At 37.4% G+C, this 17583-nt stretch overlaps 4 protein-coding genes across 4 annotated transcripts; 1 reads left to right on the top strand and 3 right to left on the bottom strand.

Moving 5' to 3' along the window:
• Positions 1-23: 23 nt before the first annotated feature.
• On the bottom strand, positions 24-3113 carry rfc1 (replication factor C (activator 1) 1). Its single transcript, XM_055148127.1, has 10 exons — positions 2875-3113; positions 2377-2526; positions 2230-2299; positions 2045-2149; positions 1632-1915; positions 1490-1561; positions 1309-1386; positions 911-1237; positions 322-435; positions 24-236 (listed from the first exon to the last, which is right to left on the bottom strand). Exons 1-10 carry the CDS (start codon positions 2875-2877, stop codon positions 24-26), a joined length of 1416 nt encoding a protein of 471 aa, XP_055004102.1. The 5' UTR covers positions 2878-3113.
• A 978-nt stretch (positions 3114-4091) lies between these two features.
• Positions 4092-7042, bottom strand: rpl9 (ribosomal protein L9). The gene is made up of 7 exons (XM_020930629.2): positions 6973-7042; positions 6474-6520; positions 6285-6400; positions 5808-5903; positions 5279-5411; positions 4342-4422; positions 4092-4264 (listed from the first exon to the last, which is right to left on the bottom strand). Exons 2-7 carry the CDS (start codon positions 6517-6519, stop codon positions 4158-4160), a joined length of 579 nt encoding a protein of 192 aa, XP_020786288.1. The 5' UTR covers position 6520; positions 6973-7042; the 3' UTR covers positions 4092-4157.
• A 189-nt stretch (positions 7043-7231) lies between these two features.
• On the top strand, positions 7232-10706 carry lias (lipoic acid synthetase). The gene is made up of 11 exons (XM_020930628.2): positions 7232-7389; positions 7697-7872; positions 8058-8151; positions 8222-8302; positions 8649-8805; positions 8881-8938; positions 9018-9146; positions 9228-9373; positions 9462-9532; positions 9620-9731; positions 9831-10706. The coding sequence occupies exons 1-11, from the start codon at positions 7306-7308 to the stop codon at positions 9884-9886; spliced, it is 1164 nt and encodes a 387-aa protein (XP_020786287.2). The 5' UTR covers positions 7232-7305; the 3' UTR covers positions 9887-10706.
• On the bottom strand, positions 10487-17478 carry ugdh (UDP-glucose 6-dehydrogenase). Its single transcript, XM_020930627.2, has 12 exons — positions 17236-17478; positions 15471-15632; positions 15080-15181; positions 13672-13872; positions 12786-12983; positions 12069-12216; positions 11902-11996; positions 11692-11822; positions 11454-11593; positions 11288-11379; positions 11105-11215; positions 10487-10997 (listed from the first exon to the last, which is right to left on the bottom strand). The coding sequence occupies exons 2-12, from the start codon at positions 15630-15632 to the stop codon at positions 10887-10889; spliced, it is 1491 nt and encodes a 496-aa protein (XP_020786286.1). The 5' UTR covers positions 17236-17478; the 3' UTR covers positions 10487-10886.
• Positions 17479-17583: the final 105 nt, after the last annotated feature.

Here is a 17583-nt window from a genome sequence, read left to right as displayed (position 1 = left end):
ACCATAGCTGGTAAAAGTGTAAATCACTCCAGTTTCATGTTAGCAAAGGAACAAACCTTTTCGAGCTTGGAGACACCGCTGTCCCGCCCTTGGACCAGGTAGTTGGTCTTTTTACTGACGTTGCCTGTCACCTTCCCACCGTAACGCTCAATAAGTGCTTTGGCATCATCCCTCTCCATGGACTCTAGTACTCCGGTTATGACAAACACAAAACCTTCCAGGCAATTCTCAGCTCCCTGCAAAGTCCAGCACAATTACAATCAGTAGTTAGTTATGATGAACAGACCAAGAGCAGAAATGTGCCCTAAATACAATTATTACCTGTGGGACTTCTTTGGAACCTAGAGCCCTTGGACCGTCACGGTTAAGGTAGTTTCTGTAAGCTGAAGCATTGCCTTTCTTCTTCTCTGAGTCTTCAGGACTTGTACTTGTATTCTAATACAACAATGTAAACATAAATAAATAAATAACTGCACCGTCATTATTATAATTTAAAAAGGTCCTATATTAACTATATAAAAACATACCCAGAGTTGTTTTATTTCAGTCACACATGTTTGAGTAATTCTTTATTATTATCCTGTCTACATCTCCAAAACCTCAAATGCTCTGTTCCACTTTGTGATGTCATGAAGTTTGTTAGTTTTCAAGTTAACGTCTACCTTTTCCCTTTATTTCAGTAGGGATTGGCAATTCCATGACTGAAAACATGCAAATGATTTTAGTCAAGGTGTATGAAGTTTAAAAACAGTGGTGCATTTCCCATATTACCACATGGAGTGTTTTCTGTTTGAGAGAATAACAGCCTAAACAAACCCATATCAATGAAATAAAACACAACTCTAAGTATGTTTTTGATGAGGAAATAATATGAGGAGTAATATGGGACATTTAGTCAACTTTGCCTCACCTCTGTTTTCCTTGGAGAAGTAAGTGCTGTTCCTGATTTGGGTGTAAATTTTTTCTCTGGAGTTGGTGAAGACATGCTCTCTTTTTTAGGTGAGATTAATTTTTTGGGTGTAACAATAATTTTATTCTTTGACATTTCCTTATCCTCATCCTTCTTCTTCATCATCGCAATTTTAGAGCTAGTTTTGACAGGGCTCTTCTTTGGCGATGGGGCAATGACATCCTCTGAAAAGCTTTCTTTCCGCTGTAACTTTATTGGAGTACTGTTAGAACCAGATGCAGATTCTGTGGTTTTCTTGGAGCTCACATCATCAGGGCCTTTACGAGCCTGGGAAAACAAACAGAATGATAAGAAACGTAGGCTATCACAAGTACTGCTCACTGAAAATTGAAAATTACTTTTTTAGCCAGTGGTTCTTCATCCAACATAGCAAGGGTTCGGGCAAACTCCTCATCTTCATGGACCTGCTTCTCCAACTGCATAAAGACAGCAAAGTCATTTCACCTTTGTATATTATAGTTTAGAACAGAATAATGCACTCCTGGCATTTAACCTTGAATAATTTAACTGAACTCATACCTGCATGTCCTCGTCCATCTGCAGCTGTCTGGCAAGTTGCTCATCACTAATATCATCTGTATCTTCGATGGGCTGCACAGAAACACAAAATGTAAAAAAGCAGAACATAAACAACAGATACGTCATTAAAACAAACACTCACAGTCTTTCGCTTGGTACTGGCCACGAGCTTCTTATCTGAGCGCTGAATGGCCCTGCTGCCAAAATAGTCAAAGACTGAAGTCGGGGTTTGTTTAGGTTTAGGAGGTGGAGCTACTTTAGGGGTGACAGGAGATTTTAGGACCGGTTTCCCCTGAGTGGAAGATTTTACGGGAGATTTGCTGCTCTCTTTAGTCCTTTTATCATTTGTCTTCTCTGTTTTTCCATTGCCATTCTGTTTAGCTTGAGATGCCTTTTTCAAGGTTTGAAAGTTGTCACTGTCTGAATCTGCAGAGACCAAGTGATTAGATCATCATAATCAGTAAGATATACTGAGTCATATATAATAGAGCAAACAAAAGAGCAAAACTTGGAGGACACTTAACAAAATATCCTTCATCAGTCAAAAACATGTACCTGTCTCTGAGACATACTGAACTGGATCTTTTTTTAGAGGCTGTTCTTTCTTCAGTTTCACTTTAGGAGACTTCTTTGACTTCACAGGCTTCTCCTCTTCTGAGTCTAGAAAGGAGACATACACAGATCTGATAAATACCAACACAAATACATGTGTGTTCTGAGATTTGTATAGCAATACTTGCCTGATTCTATTACTGCGTGTCTCTTGCGTTTTTTCTCCGAATCTTTACGCTTCTCTCCTGATTTGGAAACCTGGAATTAAAAATAATTATAATAACAGCAATAATAAAAGTATGCTGATAGAAAAACTAATATTTAGTGGAAGTAACCTTTGTCTTCTTTTGAACCTTGACTTCCTCGTCTGAAGACAAGGTAATAGTCTTCTTCTTGTCATCTGACTTAACGTTAATTTTACCGTTGGAGGCAGGTTTTTGCACCGCAGGTTTTGCAGCTGTGGATGTGAAGAACCTCCTGATGTCCTGTGGTGCAGAGAGCTGTCAGTGCATGACCCGCATAAACTGTACACGGTCTATGTGCATATGTGCAGGTCACAAACACACAAACAACACAAAATAAGATCTGCATAACATCTTCACAAAACACACTGTGCACACGCTGGGCACGGCTTAACCTTACATCTTCAAGTTACTTTAGAAGGTCAATGGTTTTTTAACATTGCAGGATTTTAGCTTGAGCTTGAGCTAATTAAGGGAAAGTTTGGCGCAACACGAGTTTATCAAGAGAACTCATTAAATATACAACATTTAATCGCAGATTAAATCTGTGACATGTATTAAGATACTCGTGCTTGCTAATAGGTCACTTACCATTGCTAGAGAGACTTTTATTCCTGCACTTTACTGTCAGGTTTGTTGTCAGGATAATAAGAAAATCCACCGCTTGGCGCGAAGCACAATCCTGCCGTCGCTTGGAAATGACGCAGAACCGGTTACGTATCACGTCGCTGTATGTAAACATGGGCATGTAAAATAAAAATCATGGATCTACTGAAAATACAAATATACATATACTAGTATTACTCCAAATAATGGTAGTAGTGATGCCTTTCAACTATAGACGTGATTTCCTACCCCGCTGCCCTGTGCTGCTCATGAATGGGGCTGTTTTAGATGAGAAAATATGAAGGGATGGCCATTTCAATTCCTTACACTTTGACTTGTTGTAAAGTACCTCGACTTTAAAACAAACTGCTATTGTTTTCATCCTAATTTAAACTGTGCCACTCCTCATTGTGAACGAAACACAGATATGCAATGGCAAAGTACAACAAAACAATTAAAACATGTTGCACTGTCTTAAATCCAGTCCTGTCTGTTGTTCAGGTCAACACCAAGTACAAGTCCAGTCTCCTTTTCCTGGAGCGCAGAGGGCAGCTCCTCCTCCGCTCCAAAGCCAGGCGAATAGCGTGGGTCACTCAAGAGCAGAGTCTCAAGACCAGCCTCCAGAATCATCAAATATCTGTATATGATGTGCAGTGTCATCTTTATATAGTTCCCACAGTCCCATTTGCTTTGCCAGTAATGTTCCATAGTTAAGGCATGAAACCTATCCATCATTCAATTACATGTGTTTTTATTGCTCAAAAACATCAGACTCCTAACTTCGCCTGCTGAGACTGGCAGCTTTTCTCTATAGAGATGAAGTTAATGCCATACTGTGGAACTTTCCAAATAAAACATTAGCATCCTACTTAGCAAATAAGTAGGTGACAGACCCTTCACCAGAAGTTAAAGCACTTTCATATTTTTTTTTTTTTTAAACAAAACTAGTAATTGTTGTAATCATGTGGGCTATTCTGGGTATATCACATTTGTTCTAGTCATCTCCAGGCCACTGCCTAGTCTGCTTGTAGTAAAGAAATTACATTTTATGCCTGCAGGTAGTTTTGATAGCATGTAAAAAAAATCTGAAAACTCAAGCTATTGAAATTTTTGCAGCCCACGAGTACCTTCTTTCTAACAACTCAAATGCATTCACTTTGCAATTATTCAAAAGTATAAAAAATAAAATAAAAATACCTAGGTATGGAAAAGTGTGTTTTATTAAGCTTTTATTGGACAATCCGAGTTTGACATTTCTGCCCAGTTCTTTATTGTTCAGGTTCCACTACAGTTCCCTTCTCAGAAACGTAAATACCATCCAAGAATTTTCTGATATCCTTATTTTTTACTGTTGTGGCTTGCTGGATCAGAGCGGCTGGAAGAAAAAAAAAAAAAGATGGTGAATAAAAATGAACACAACAGAAGAGAAACATTTGAAATTCAATTACACACCTGAATTTGACACCAGCTCGATGTCGTTACCCTCCAGCACAATCTCGTCCTTCTGGGCAGCAGACGTGGAACACAACACACCTGCAGGAAACAATAGCTCTGTTAAATCTTTTTAAGCACAGTTTGGCTGAAAGAACCTCTTAGTCGTATCTGCACTGAAGTTTTAAGCTGCTTAAGTACAAAGTTTCAAAACATTCCTGATTGAATTTAAATGCAATTTCCTTTTGTCAATAAATCAGCTAACAACTTTAATACATTTTAAAAAGCACTTTACACTCAAATGAGATGAGTAACAATGCACCAGCTTTATATAGAGCCTTTAAAGACAACCAAAGTGCTTTACACTGTTATTTCACTCCTCTGTGGTAGTCAACCATTGTAGCTCATCACTTTCACTAGTGATTAGTTAATGAACTAAAAAACTACTGCATTAAACAAGCAGCCTCAGACATTTTCCAATGCATGAAAGTGGGGAAAACAGTTTATTTTATTTCAAATAGATTGACAGAAGTTGATTAAATACATTTTTCATCCAACCATAGTAGATATCAACCTGGGGACTGAAGATGGAAACTAGCCACAGCGGCTATAATCTTTATATATTTACATTTTAAAATGTTCATTAATATGTGGTGTCCCTTTACAAATAATGGAATTCATAACAAATATAGACCGTAAAATTCATGCCAAGTGAACATCAAGTCTGCGATAACAGCTGTTACCAAGTCAGTGTTCTCAGCATCTGACAAAAAAAACCTGGTAAAGCACCGCACTCAAGGAAATCTCCCATTTAAACTGTCCAACATGGATGTGAAAGTTTTGCCTCAGAACAAGACAGAACTGAGTGGGAATGGTTCAACCGTCGGGTTGGGGGACCACTGCTTTCCCCATTGAGCCACTGTCGACATAAACGGCACAGACACATGTTTGTACTCACCACCCCTCATTCGGACTCTGCGGATGTACTTCTCTCCCAGGAAGTTTCTGATCTCCACCATTGTTCCATTCTCCTGGATGACGACGTTGATGGGAAAATGGGCGTATACAGAGCGCATTTTGTAGCGGAAACCCTAAGGACAAACAAAGTTTAGAAAACTGCTCCATGAGATAGATTTTGCAATAAATCATTTACCATAATTTTTCCCCACACACATTAGTTGGGTGGGACATGTATTGGGGTCCCCCAAACATTCATGATAACAAATATTAATAGAATTTCTCAAGAAATACAACCCCAAACATGCAATGTTTTGATTGAAACAATGACACCAATTAAGCAAATAGTGTGAGAAACTAATCTGATCCATATTTCGTTATAAACATGCTTTTAACTTCAGAATTTTAATGTAATGCATTTGTGGAAAGGACAGGAGGTCCTTGGCATATTTTCTGCTGCTCTGCTCCTGTGCTGTTGAAGGTATTGGGCCTTTCTGACAAGGTGTGATGCACCAACAACACTGACTTACCAAAGTGACTCCTTTGATCATGTTCTGGACATGACTGCAGATTGTGCGAACTGTGGCCAGCTCCTTTCTGTTACCCCACCATTTGTCCACACGCAGCTAAAAACAGATTAATATTAATACTGAGTTTCATTCTATAGGGCAATATTTAACACAGATGGGGGAAGCTAAAATTAACATTGTTCAACTTCAGATTTCTGTTGTAGTACAGTATAGCATGGTCTTGGATCTAGTCAATAATAGAAATGATCAGGTTTTATATTTGGAAATTTACCTTTCGATATTTCATGGCAAAGAACAAAAAAAACTGTCTCTCTCTCTCCCCCCCACCTTGGAGTAAGACATCACAATCTACAATCTAAAAACCAGCAATAACTCTCAAAAAGACAACTATTTCAAAGGTATTTTGGAAGTCAGCCTCACTTTATCACTACTATAACGCAATTTCTACAAGACATTTCGCATTATAATTACATTTACCTTCTTATGTTTTTTGCCCAGAAGACTGAGCTCCAGGTTTATGTGGTTGAACTCCCTGACAAGTTTACCACGGGGCCCTTTGACAGTCACTGTCCGCCCCTTCAGCTTGATATCCACTGCAAAAACACAGTCTGTTAGAAACAACACAACGATGACAACCCACACCAATCAACTTAATCACAAACTCACCATTGTCAGGGATATCCACAACCTGACTGCTGAGAATGGTCTTCATTCTATAACACAAATAAAAGTTGTATAAATATTGCAGCATGGTACCATATTCAGAATTAAACCTTAGCTTAGCGCCATTCAAATAAACCCCATAGCATTGACTGTAACAAATAGTACACAACATGCAAGCAGTGCGACCTCAACACACACTGAAACGTCTATATAAATGTACGATTAGTGGTGAGGAGGTGAGACAGAAAGTGAGTTTTAACATGAGAAAATAGTGACACTAAACGGGTTTAGCATGTAGCTACAACGCAGGCCTCGGAGTGAACGTATGGGAGATAATATTAATCAAACTCACAATGTGCAACACAAATTGCTACAATACAGGGCCTATTATGATGATCAACTTTTAAAGTGTATGAATATAACAAAAACACAAAGGTAATCGACACAATATGAAAGATGAAGTTAGATTTTGTTTGGGCAGAAAAACTCCAGATTCCCTCACCTCGCCGGTAGTAGAGGAAAGGAGGAAGGAAGGACGTGATGACGAAAATGTAGTTTACGTACGCGTCATCTTCAGGCATTATAATCACTAAAATCCGATCGACAATTTACACTTTGGGATATTTGACTCCCATATTCTATACATTTACTAAAATAACACAAACATATTGAAAACAGAACAATAATGTTTTCACTTCGATTAAAAGTGTGAATTAATTAACACATAAACTGTTGTTTATCTCTCTTTGCTGATGTTCTATGAACGCAACACAAGGCTAAAGCAGTTGATCTGTAGAATCGCTGTTCTCCAATGACATTAAGCTAGCCCATAGCCATGGCGTTGTTTATACACAATTATTGTTTGGCAGGTCGTTTTTCCACCGCGCAACTATTACGGATTTCAAGAGCCAGTCCTGCAGTAAGTATTCTCAGTCTTGGAGTTGAAAAGAAGTTTCTGTATGCCCGGGTGAGGATCTCGTACTAGTTTGACAGCTCAACTACGTTATCACAACTTGCGTCAGAAATACTAGAAAAGTCCTGCAAATTTTTAAGTGTTTAATCAAATGCGTGCTGCATGGAAGTGCAGTGTTATTTCCAGTATGATCATATAAACTCAACATTAGCCCTAAACAACATCAACAATTAATTGTTAACTGACATTATTTAGCCAGTACCATCAGTATGTGTCACATACTGTTTTTAAATTGCCTCTTTCCTGTGTAAAGGTTTACACAAGTAACTTGTCAACTGTAGTGAAGTCCTCCCCAAAACGTGCTGACAGAAAGAAGGAGATTCTGGATGATGATGGACCCAATCTTCAAGACTTTATTTCTGGAGATTTATCAGAGAAAAGCAAATGGGCCGAGTATAGAGGCAATCTGAAGAGACAGAAAGGAGAAAGGTAAACCTTGAGTTCAAAGATCAAATCAGAATGTTGTTTGTTGAATAATGGGAACGACCCCGTTTATTATGTTGCATGTATAGATTAACACCGTGTTAAGGGCTTTGTATCTTTTATTGTTTTATATGATATCAGCTAAACCACAATATTTATTAATTACTATATTTGTCTACATTTTCTGACAGATTAAGGCTTCCTCCATGGCTCAAGACTGAAATTCCTATAGGGAAGAACTACAACAGACTCAAAAAGACGTTGAGAGCCCTTAACCTTCACACAGTAAGTTTTGTATATGTGCAGGAGATGTCAACAGTTCTCTGGCTGCTTTCAACACCATTTATTGTTTTAGGTTTGTGAGGAGGCCAGGTGTCCCAACATCGGAGAGTGCTGGGGAGGAGGAGAATATTCTACCGCAACAGCAACAATTATGGTGATATGACCATTGTCATAGAGTGCTACTTAAGTGTTAATAATTATACTGATAGCACTAAATATTACACACTGTGATAAATTTACTTATATGTATTTGTTATTGAAAAATCAATCACTTACTTTGTTGAGAAGATGCCAAACAGGATCATGCTGCTAAGGCTATGTATGCTCACATATATTCACTATATATGGGAATATCTGCATTTCAACATTTCATTACTTCAGCATTTATCACAACATTTAATTAATTTTTTAATTAATAAACATTTAATTTCTCTTTCACGGTGGCATTATGTTATGTTTTTACTTTTTCCTAAGTTTCTCACATTTTTTTCCTTGTTTAGCTGATGGGGGATACATGTACTCGTGGCTGCAGGTTCTGCTCTGTAAAAACAGCCCGTCTGCCTCCTCCTCTTGATCTGAATGAACCCTACAATACTGCAAAGGCAATTGTTGCCTGGGGTCTCGACTATGTAGTTTTAACATCAGTGGATAGAGATGGTAATTCATTAAAAAAAACAATTAAAATGTCTTGAGAGGTAATGGTATAATAATTTCACGATTTATATTTTAAAGACCTTGCAGATGGAGGGGCAGAACACTTTGCCAGAACAGTTACCAACATAAAAGAGAGGTAAATTGTGCCATTTAATATTTTCTTCCCTTTTCTGGGATGTATTTAATGGGTTTTTGTTTCCTGTTTCTGTATTTAGGGATCCAAAAATCTTAGTTGAATGTCTCACACCTGATTTCCGTGGTGACCTGTTGTCAGTGGAGAAAATTGCATTGTCAGGATTGGATGTGTACGCTCATAATGTTGAAACTGTTCGAGAGTTGCAAAGGTACAGGCCCTGCATCTTAATCCTCAACAGCTAGGCTTATGATTGTGCATATTCACTCCTCTGTGTCCCTCTGTTTATCAGATATGTCCGTGACCCCAGGGCAAACTTTGTCCAGTCTTTGAAGGTTTTGCAACATGCTAAGAAAGTTAAACCCACTCTTCTCACAAAAACATCTATCATGTTGGGATTAGGGGAAACAGATGAACAGATTCAGAACACACTGACAGGTTTGTACATAAGCCACTTCACCGTTTTTTGGAATAACATGTATAGAAATGTTCAGAATTCAGATTTTTTATTTTAATTTTTTTGCAGAGTTGCGAGAAGCTGGTGTTGACTGTTTAACACTAGGGCAGTACATGCAGCCAACTAAACGTCATCTTAAGGTAGACATATTACCAAACTGTTCATATCACCTGTTTTTTTTGTTTTTTTTAATATCTGAAGAGTCACCAGATAATGTTTGGATTTAGGTGGAAGAGTATGTCACTCCAGAGAGGTTTGCTCATTGGGAGAAAGTTGGAAATGACATGGGATTTCTGTACACTGCCAGTGGACCTCTAGTGCGATCCTCCTACAAAGCAGGTACGAACGAAAGAAGTTCAGTGTTTCATTCAGTTGTATTTCTAGTGCTTGCAAAATGTAACATTGTGGTGCATGAATGTTTTTACTGTGTGTTTACAGGTGAATTCTTTCTGAAAAACTTGCTGGACAAAAGAAAAGCCGAAGGAACAGAATGAAACTAAGATGCTTTGAAATATAAGTGTTTACCATTTTCACTATACTTTTATACCTCAATATACCAACATGTACACAAAAAAGTATAATGTATCAGGACATGTCCAAAGCACACAAATCTTTAGCTAAATTGGAGAGACCAGTTACTAAGTGTGTCTCAGAAGGACAGTGCAACTAACCATGATACAAACTTAACAGGTCAGGACATCTTGAAGATATCTTCCTATCTTATCAATGCCCTCCCTCACATGCTTAACATGTAAAATTACTTTTTAACGACTCCAGTGAGTGAGGGATAGTGAAACCTCGAGACAAGGACAGCTCAAGGTTTTGTCCTCATCTCCATGTTTTTGGAGAACACTGTGACCTAAATTAAGTTATTAAAACTCACGGAATAAATAAAACTACTAAAGTGTTGAATAGTCACGGTCACTGGACAGAGAAGCACTAATATAAATTTATCACACATACAATAAATATAAATGCAGTACTATAGTTTTGGTGAGTAAATATTTGATTTAAGATCAATTTAAGCCTTTGGTTTTTAAAAGAGTTGAGAGAACAAAATGTGTTTTTTTCTGCTAAGTTGAATAACATGGACAGACAGTACATTTATTTTATTGCATTGGCCCTTACAAATTCAGATACAGAAGACATGAATTATACACAATTTATAAAAATATTTTAAAATACTTAAAATGTATTTTTCTTTATCAATAATACATGACATGTTAATAGTAAAAAAATGCTTGGTTGTTAATACAATGCATCGCCAAAAATGAGAATAAAAAGAAATGTTAATAAATCGTTATACAAAGCCTTTCTACCGGGAATGTTTCATTGTGGGAGTACATTCGACCTGGTCACAATGAAAAGTAATGCAATAAATGCAGATTAAGAAGGCAATTCGTCACAGTTTAGTGTCTTAATGACCAGGTCAAATGAAGGGGACAGTAGAAGATGACCAGCAATAAATGGCATAGTGAGGAATTTGTGAGAAATTCAGACTTTGGCTTTTTTGGGTGGGGGTTCACTGGGGACGATGCGAGGACCTACAGCTGCAGGAGTGTAGGGGATTCTTGTAGGTGCGACTTTCTTGCCAATGGTCTCAATCTGCAGAGAGAATAACATCAATATTTGCTCAAATGTTTCTAAAATATAAGTTTGGTTCAGGATATAGATATATAATACACATTGTTTACTGATCATTTGCGTCTCACCTGAAAACCGATGTTCTGGAGCAAAGGATGGAGATGGTCCAAAACTCTGCGTCCGTCGAATATAAAAGCAGGCTTCAACATCTTCTTATGAATTTTCTCATAATCAAGTTCCTGTGAAGAAAGACAAAGCACTTAAATTAACAATGTTTCAACTACATTAGAGTCCAGTAAAGATGTTTTTACCTTGAACATGTCCCATTCAGTGCAAATGACCAAAGCATGGGCACTTTGGCAAGCTTCATAAGGATCAGAGGTGACTGTCACCAACTGGGATACTAGATGAAAAGAAGAAATTAATATTAATAATTAACAGTATTCTTATTATTCCATGTGAGATTTGAGGGTTTACCTCTCTCTGGATTGTCTTCTGAAATGCTGGGCTGGGAGAGGTCATGGATGATTTGTTCTTTGAGGACTTTGGGGTCATAGATAAACAGCTTGGCACCTTCATCCATAAGATACTTTGAAATGTAAATACTGGAAGACTCCCTTTGGTAAAGAAATACAGAATAGTAGACTAAATAATGTTTTTCTAATTTAAGAATTGAGTAAACTATAGTAGTATCACTGAATCTAATTCCACTAACCTTGTGTCCCCGGTGTCTTTTTTAAAAGAGAAACCAAGAAGAGCTATTTTCTTGTCTGTTACTGTGTTGAAGAGGCAGTCAATGATTCTACAGGCAAAGCGTCTTCTCTGATATTCATTCATGTCAATCACCTACAGCAGAACATCAAACAAATTACAAATTAAAAAGTGTGTCAAGTTGTAAATCTAGAAGAAAATACACAGTTGTCACCTGCTGCCAGTAGGAGGCAACTTCAGGAAGATTGAGAGCCTCACACAAGTAAACCAGATTGAGCACATCCTTCTGAAAACAGCTTCCTCCAAAGCCTAAGAAACAGAGTTATTGTGTTATTAACCTATAATACTGAGATTTAACCCAGTTTAACTTGAGTCTCTTACCAACACTGGCTTTGAGGAACTTGCTGCCTATTCTCTGGTCCATGCCGATGGCTTTAGCGACCTCCTCCACATCAGCTCCCGTGGATTCACACAGTGCACTGATGCTGTTTATGCTGCTGATTCGCTGTGCCAAAAATGCATTGGCGGCCTGATGTTGCACAAAAGACAATAAAGTTTAAACACTCACAATGATAGAGTAAAAGTCAAAGAAAAAAAACACTCCACTCCACAAACTGTATAACCAATTATTTCAGTTGCCCCCATTTCAACAGAGCTCAAAAGTCCTGTCCACTTCGAAGCCCACTGTGGCTCCAGAAGTAAATTGTCCATTCATTTTCCCATAGTTCAAGTATTAAGAGCACAGCAGAGCGTAACCAGCTATGTGGCCTAAGATCCAGGCGGTTGTGTTGAACAAAAAGCTCATTTAAAAGCACATTGAAAACTTCATTCATACCGATTTCAGAAGAAGTTTCAGAAACAAATGTAAAATAAAACTGTAGGTCTTGTGGTTCTTATGTTTGTTTCATTGTTGCTGCTGCCGAACTTTGAATTTCCTTTGGGATCAGTAAAGTATCTGTCTCCACCGCTGACTTTTCTTTGTTTAACAGAAAGTCTATGGCAAAAATGAATGGGAAATTTACTTCTGGATCCCGTGGGAGGATACTTTTGAGCTTCATAAACCCATTCTCCCGTAATCTTAAACCAAGCTGTACTTACCAGTTTGGACAGCTCAGATGACCACGTATTTGTGGTAATGATTCTTGCCTTGGGGACCCAGTTCTCATAAACGGCGCAGAGTGCTTTGATTGCCCTTTGACCCTCTGGCGTTTCATCTCCACCAATCAGGACACGGTCTGGGTCCTTGAGATCGCGCACAGCTGTTCCTTCTGCAAGAAACTCGGGGTTGGACAGTACCTAAGACAGAAGATGGACATGCAGGAATTTTCATAGTTTCTTCATAGTCTTTTTTTCTTTTCTTTTGGGTTCTGTCTTTTTTTTTTTTTTTTAGGAAAGATAAGCTTGAACTATATTTTATGTTGTTGAGGGTTAGGGTTTTAATTATTGTACTTTATATTCTGTTCTGCTTATATACCCCCTCAAGATTATGCTTAGGAATTTAAAATTTACCATGACCTTTCATATTTTTTCCTCTTTGTTATTATAATATATTGTGGCGTATGGGCTACGTTATGGCTCATACATCACATTGCTCCAAAAGTCTAAAACCTGTAATATAAAGTAATTCTATATAATACAATTAAAATTAATAATAAAAAAAAGAACATGATAATAAAAATAATTTATCTTTTTATTAAAATTGTTATGAATAAAATATAATTTGATAAATTAATAGGGTAATAAAAAAGAAGGAAAGACAAGAATTATGCATGATCAAAAGAACAAAAAGGGGGCGAAGACATTATAGATAAAATAAAACGTTTTGAGGAAGAAAACTATATATATATATATGGACGTATGTTGTTAATATTATGAAAAAAAAACAGCCAAGTTTATTTGTAATTTCATATACACTTGGTCACCTTAAGAAATCATAAAAAAAAAGAAAAAAAAAGAAAAAGAAATTCCCAAAATCCAAACCCACCTGTAGATTTAGGCTCGGCTTGGTGTTGGCATCAAATATTCTGCGTATGCTTTCAGCCGCACGGACGGGGACGGTGCTCTTCTCTGTGACGATCTTGTATCCGTCAGACATTTCCACAATCCTCCGAGCGCACGCCTCAATGAACTTTAAGTCAGCTGCCCTCCCTTTCCCCATCCCATAGGTCTTGGTGGGAGTGTTCACCTGAAAACATTCAGTCATGATACAGAATTCAGTTGCAGATACTTTGTAGATGTCATCAATATTTCCTTGGGGTGTGACGCTAATTAGAGGCCCTGCTCTGTCTGAAGCTCTGTCACTCAAGTTAGACTTTAATCTGAGCTTTGTTTTAACACAATCTGACCAAAAAGATCCGATGTGAGATAATTTCTGCTGTTAAACAAGTCTGTCACATAAAAAATTTGCCCACAGTTTTTCCACTTCATCACTGTCACCTTTTTGTTGAAAATCAAACTCCTAAACACGACCTCGTATTGATCAGTCTCCTGAAAATGTGTTTAATTGTGTTTAAATATATTCTGTATTTTTTTCTTGAACTCTCAGATTAATTTAAAACTTTTTTGTCAGTGTTTGCTCATGTGTGCATCGTGTCACCATGGTAACTGCTGAACATTCCACCTATACAGACATACATAAATAAAATACTTAAAAGGTGCATTGTGTAACTTTTTGAGTGGAGGGTCTGTCAAGTGCAGGGTCGCAAGAGATTGGTTTTGGTTTCGCCTTGTCACTATCTGCATGTAGGTCCGCATTATATTTTGTTCCAATATTGCTGGTTCAATTGAATGTTGAAAAGAAAAAAAAAAGGGCTACATTTAATGTTCAAATAGGCAATTTATGGAAACTTTTATTGCTGGTTCAATTCCTGTTGTTCATTGTTTAAAACTTGAGTAATACTAAATATTTAGAGAGACACAATCATTCAGTCAACAATAAAATATCCTCATTAATGTTCAATAATAGTCAAATCCACCTTTATTTTGCGATTTACAAATATCTGCTGACTTGGGTTGCGAAGGTTTGTGACTTAAAATATGGGAAAAAAGTTTGGAAAACACTGATCAAGCGCTTTGATCCATGGAGATGTTATTGCTTTGTCTGTAATGTTACACAGTGTGACATTAAACCGCTTAACCTTACATTTACTCAATTACAGGTGGTTTTATAACTCAAAAATACCTAGAAAAACAGACATTCTGACTGTGAGCGGGGTCGTCTCTCCACAGAACTGACCTGTAACTTGGCCTGCTTTGGTCTAGAAAGATTTAATACCATACTGCGAAACATTACAAAGCAATTCATCTTTATGAAAAAAAAAAGCATTTGACAGACCCTCCACCAAATAAGTTACTCAATGCACCTTTAATATGTTTGAATTTGTACAACTCACAGAGATAAAGACAAGGTCAGCGTCACGGATGGCTGAGTCGATGTCCGTAGAGAAAAACAGATTTCTTCCCCGACATGATTCAACAACCTCCTTCAGACCAGGCTGAAAGAGGAACGATAAAAGACCATGAAATAGTACAATCAAACTAACATGAGTCAAGAAATATTCATTCAAGGGTTGAACGTCTGTGGAGGTTCAGAATGGCTGATGTAATAGGCTGTGGCCAGAGATGACGCAGGCTTGCAACACATCGCAGTCTGGAATTAATTAGGCGTACATGGTCACTATGAGTAAGTGTATTGTTTTTTTGTTTTTTTTTATTGTTTTAGCTGTCAAATGTATCAAAACGAGAGACTACAATGAAAAAAAAAAAAAAGAAAAAACACAGTACCTCATAGATAGGAAGAGTGTCTGAATTCCAGGCTTTGATACGGGACTCATTGACATCAACAACAGTCACTGTGATCTCTGGGCACATCTCGGCAATGACACTACATGTGGGGCCACCGACGTACCCAGCACCAATACAGCAGATCCTCTTTATCTGGAACATCTGGGAACACACAAGATCACTGGGTTAATATCCGCAGCATACCCACGAGTATCTTTGTAGTTTCTGACATCTTTAATTAAAAGTGTAGTGAGGGTTACTTAGAGACCGTCCAAACAAGATCTGTGTGTGCTTTTGTTGCCATGTATGCTCATTTTGGACAGAAAAGAAAGATGAAACTATCAAAGAACACTGCCACCAAACACATTTAAAGCACTTTTTGTTGTATGTAGTTTTATCAGAAGAAAAGATGAGAAAGGTTCAGAGGGAGTTCTTTTAAAGGCCCCATATTAGACTATTTTCTGATTTATGTTATATTGTTGTTTTGTTTCCTTGTCAAAAAACAGATCTGGAGTTGTGTTTTATTTCATTCACACATGTTTAACACACAATTCCTGCATTTTTAAACTCGAATGGAAAACACTTTGTTCCACCCTGTGATCTAGAGTGGTAATACAGTAAGTGCTCCACTGTGTTTTTAAACTTCATACACCTTCAGTAGAATCATTTGGATGATTTTCAGTCCTGGAATTGGCAAACTCCGCTGAAACTAAAATGTAAAATGTTGCTGTTAACGTGATAACTACCACTGCATGACATTAAGGGCTGAGTGTCTTTAAGAAGTTGCCAATACGATACATACCTCGATACATAGGCCACAATATGATACAGTGAGCCTTCGATTCGATACGATATATTTCAAATCAATTAGATATGGTTCAATAAAAAATATTTCTAAATCATGGCTGTGATACTAAAAGTCTTTGTTGAACCACTTCTTGTGCAAAGTTCATATGAAACACGATTTTAATCATCAAAACTGTGAAAATGTCAAATGTGTCACATAAATAAGTTTCCTTCCTCTGAACAAGCAACAAAACTGTAACACTTTAACAAAATAATTACGTAAAATATACCAAACAGTACTCTTGGCGATATATAGATACAGCAGCCGACAATAACGATACTGTATCATCACATTAAATGATACAATATAGTGATATTTCGATATTTTTGCAAACCCACAAGGTGGAACATAGCATTTTGAGTTTTGGAGATGCATTCACATGTATGAATGAAACAAAACACAAATCTAGGAACATTTTTGAGGAGGTAACAACATTTTAAAATGGCTTAAACCTCAGAAGAGTCCATTTTTGTGTAATATGACACCTTTAAGAGGAAGCACACTATACAAGGAGTTTATTTTAATTTTCAGGAAACTCACATTGAGCCAACATACTGTTTTTTTTTTTATTATTATTTTTAACGCAAAGCCCAACTATTAAAAGGCTCATAAGAAACCAGGGACGAGCCAGCCATAGCACCATCCGCACCGCTTTACCCTGCTATAGGAGGAATAAGGAGCCATTCATTGGGCTCACCTACGTCTACTGCAAGAGAAATCAAAACGACCTTTTATCCCACAAGCCTGTCACCTAGTTTACACAAGGCTACTGCTGTTTAATTACTGTTTACGAGCTGTGATTTAGATTACACATTATGACAACCTGGGACACGCATTAATACTACGTGCACAGTAACACAATTGAAGGAAATCAATTAACCACACCTAGATGGCTTTTGCGAAAAACGATTTAGTTACCTTTGCCAACTCGACAGACCAAACTTCTGCAGGAACTCACAGCTTAGACTGATGTAGTGGTACTCGTGCTGAAAATGAGCGTGGTTTCGATCGTGAGTGAAGAAAAAAGTATATTTAAGGATCTGAAGCAGTAAACATTAAACTAAGACTAATAAAAAACGAGACGCTTAAAAACTCCCCGCCTGCAGTCTGAGTAAAGCATGAATTCACTCTGACTCGTTCACTAACGGTGGCGTGTGACTACTTCAATGCCCCCCAATAACTTCCGCTACAGGACGTTTCAAAATAAAGGTTTTATTCCCTTTATTCTGTGAATAAAAACTTTTATTTATTTATTTTTGTTTGTTT

The sequence above is a fragment of the Boleophthalmus pectinirostris genome, unplaced genomic scaffold (assembly GCF_026225935.1).
Source record: "Boleophthalmus pectinirostris isolate CB_2022bp ecotype Guang Dong unplaced genomic scaffold, ASM2622593v1 HiC_scaffold_923, whole genome shotgun sequence".
NCBI classification, from domain to species: domain Eukaryota; kingdom Metazoa; phylum Chordata; class Actinopteri; order Gobiiformes; family Gobiidae; genus Boleophthalmus; species Boleophthalmus pectinirostris.
The sequence above is the reverse complement of the archived record's forward strand: the minus strand, read 5'-3'. Positions and strand labels throughout refer to the sequence as shown.

Excerpts from the sequence above, each read along its gene's own strand:
- rfc1 (XM_055148127.1), bottom strand. Across the intron at positions 2,300-2,376 it reads AGGTTCAAAAGAAGACAAAG|GTTTCCAAATCAGGAGAGAA; the intron begins GTTACTTCCACT and ends TTTTAATTCCAG. Across the intron at positions 237-321 it reads GTTCCAAAGAAGTCCCACAG|GGAGCTGAGAATTGCCTGGA; the intron begins GTAATAATTGTA and ends TGGACTTTGCAG.
- rpl9 (XM_020930629.2), bottom strand. The coding sequence starts at position 6,519 with ATGAAGACCATTCTCAGCAGTCAGGTTGTGGATATCCCTGACAATG. Across the intron at positions 5,412-5,807 it reads TGATCAAAGGAGTCACTTTG|GGTTTCCGCTACAAAATGCG; the intron begins GTAAGTCAGTGT and ends GTTTGTCCTTAG. Across the intron at positions 4,423-5,278 it reads CAGAGTCCGAATGAGGGGTG|GTGTGTTGTGTTCCACGTCT; the intron begins GTGAGTACAAAC and ends TGTTTCCTGCAG.
- lias (XM_020930628.2), top strand. The coding sequence starts at position 7,306 with ATGGCGTTGTTTATACACAATTATTGTTTGGCAGGTCGTTTTTCCACC. Across the intron at positions 8,152-8,221 it reads GAGCCCTTAACCTTCACACA|GTTTGTGAGGAGGCCAGGTG; the intron begins GTAAGTTTTGTA and ends TTATTGTTTTAG. Across the intron at positions 8,303-8,648 it reads CCGCAACAGCAACAATTATG|CTGATGGGGGATACATGTAC; the intron begins GTGATATGACCA and ends TTCCTTGTTTAG.
- ugdh (XM_020930627.2), bottom strand. The coding sequence starts at position 15,632 with ATGTTCCAGATAAAGAGGATCTGCTGTATTGGTGCTGGGTACGTCGGT. Across the intron at positions 11,823-11,901 it reads TTGCCTCCTACTGGCAGCAG|GTGATTGACATGAATGAATA; the intron begins GTGACAACTGTG and ends GTTCTGCTGTAG. Across the intron at positions 11,380-11,453 it reads AGAAGACAATCCAGAGAGAG|TATCCCAGTTGGTGACAGTC; the intron begins GTAAACCCTCAA and ends CTTTTCATCTAG.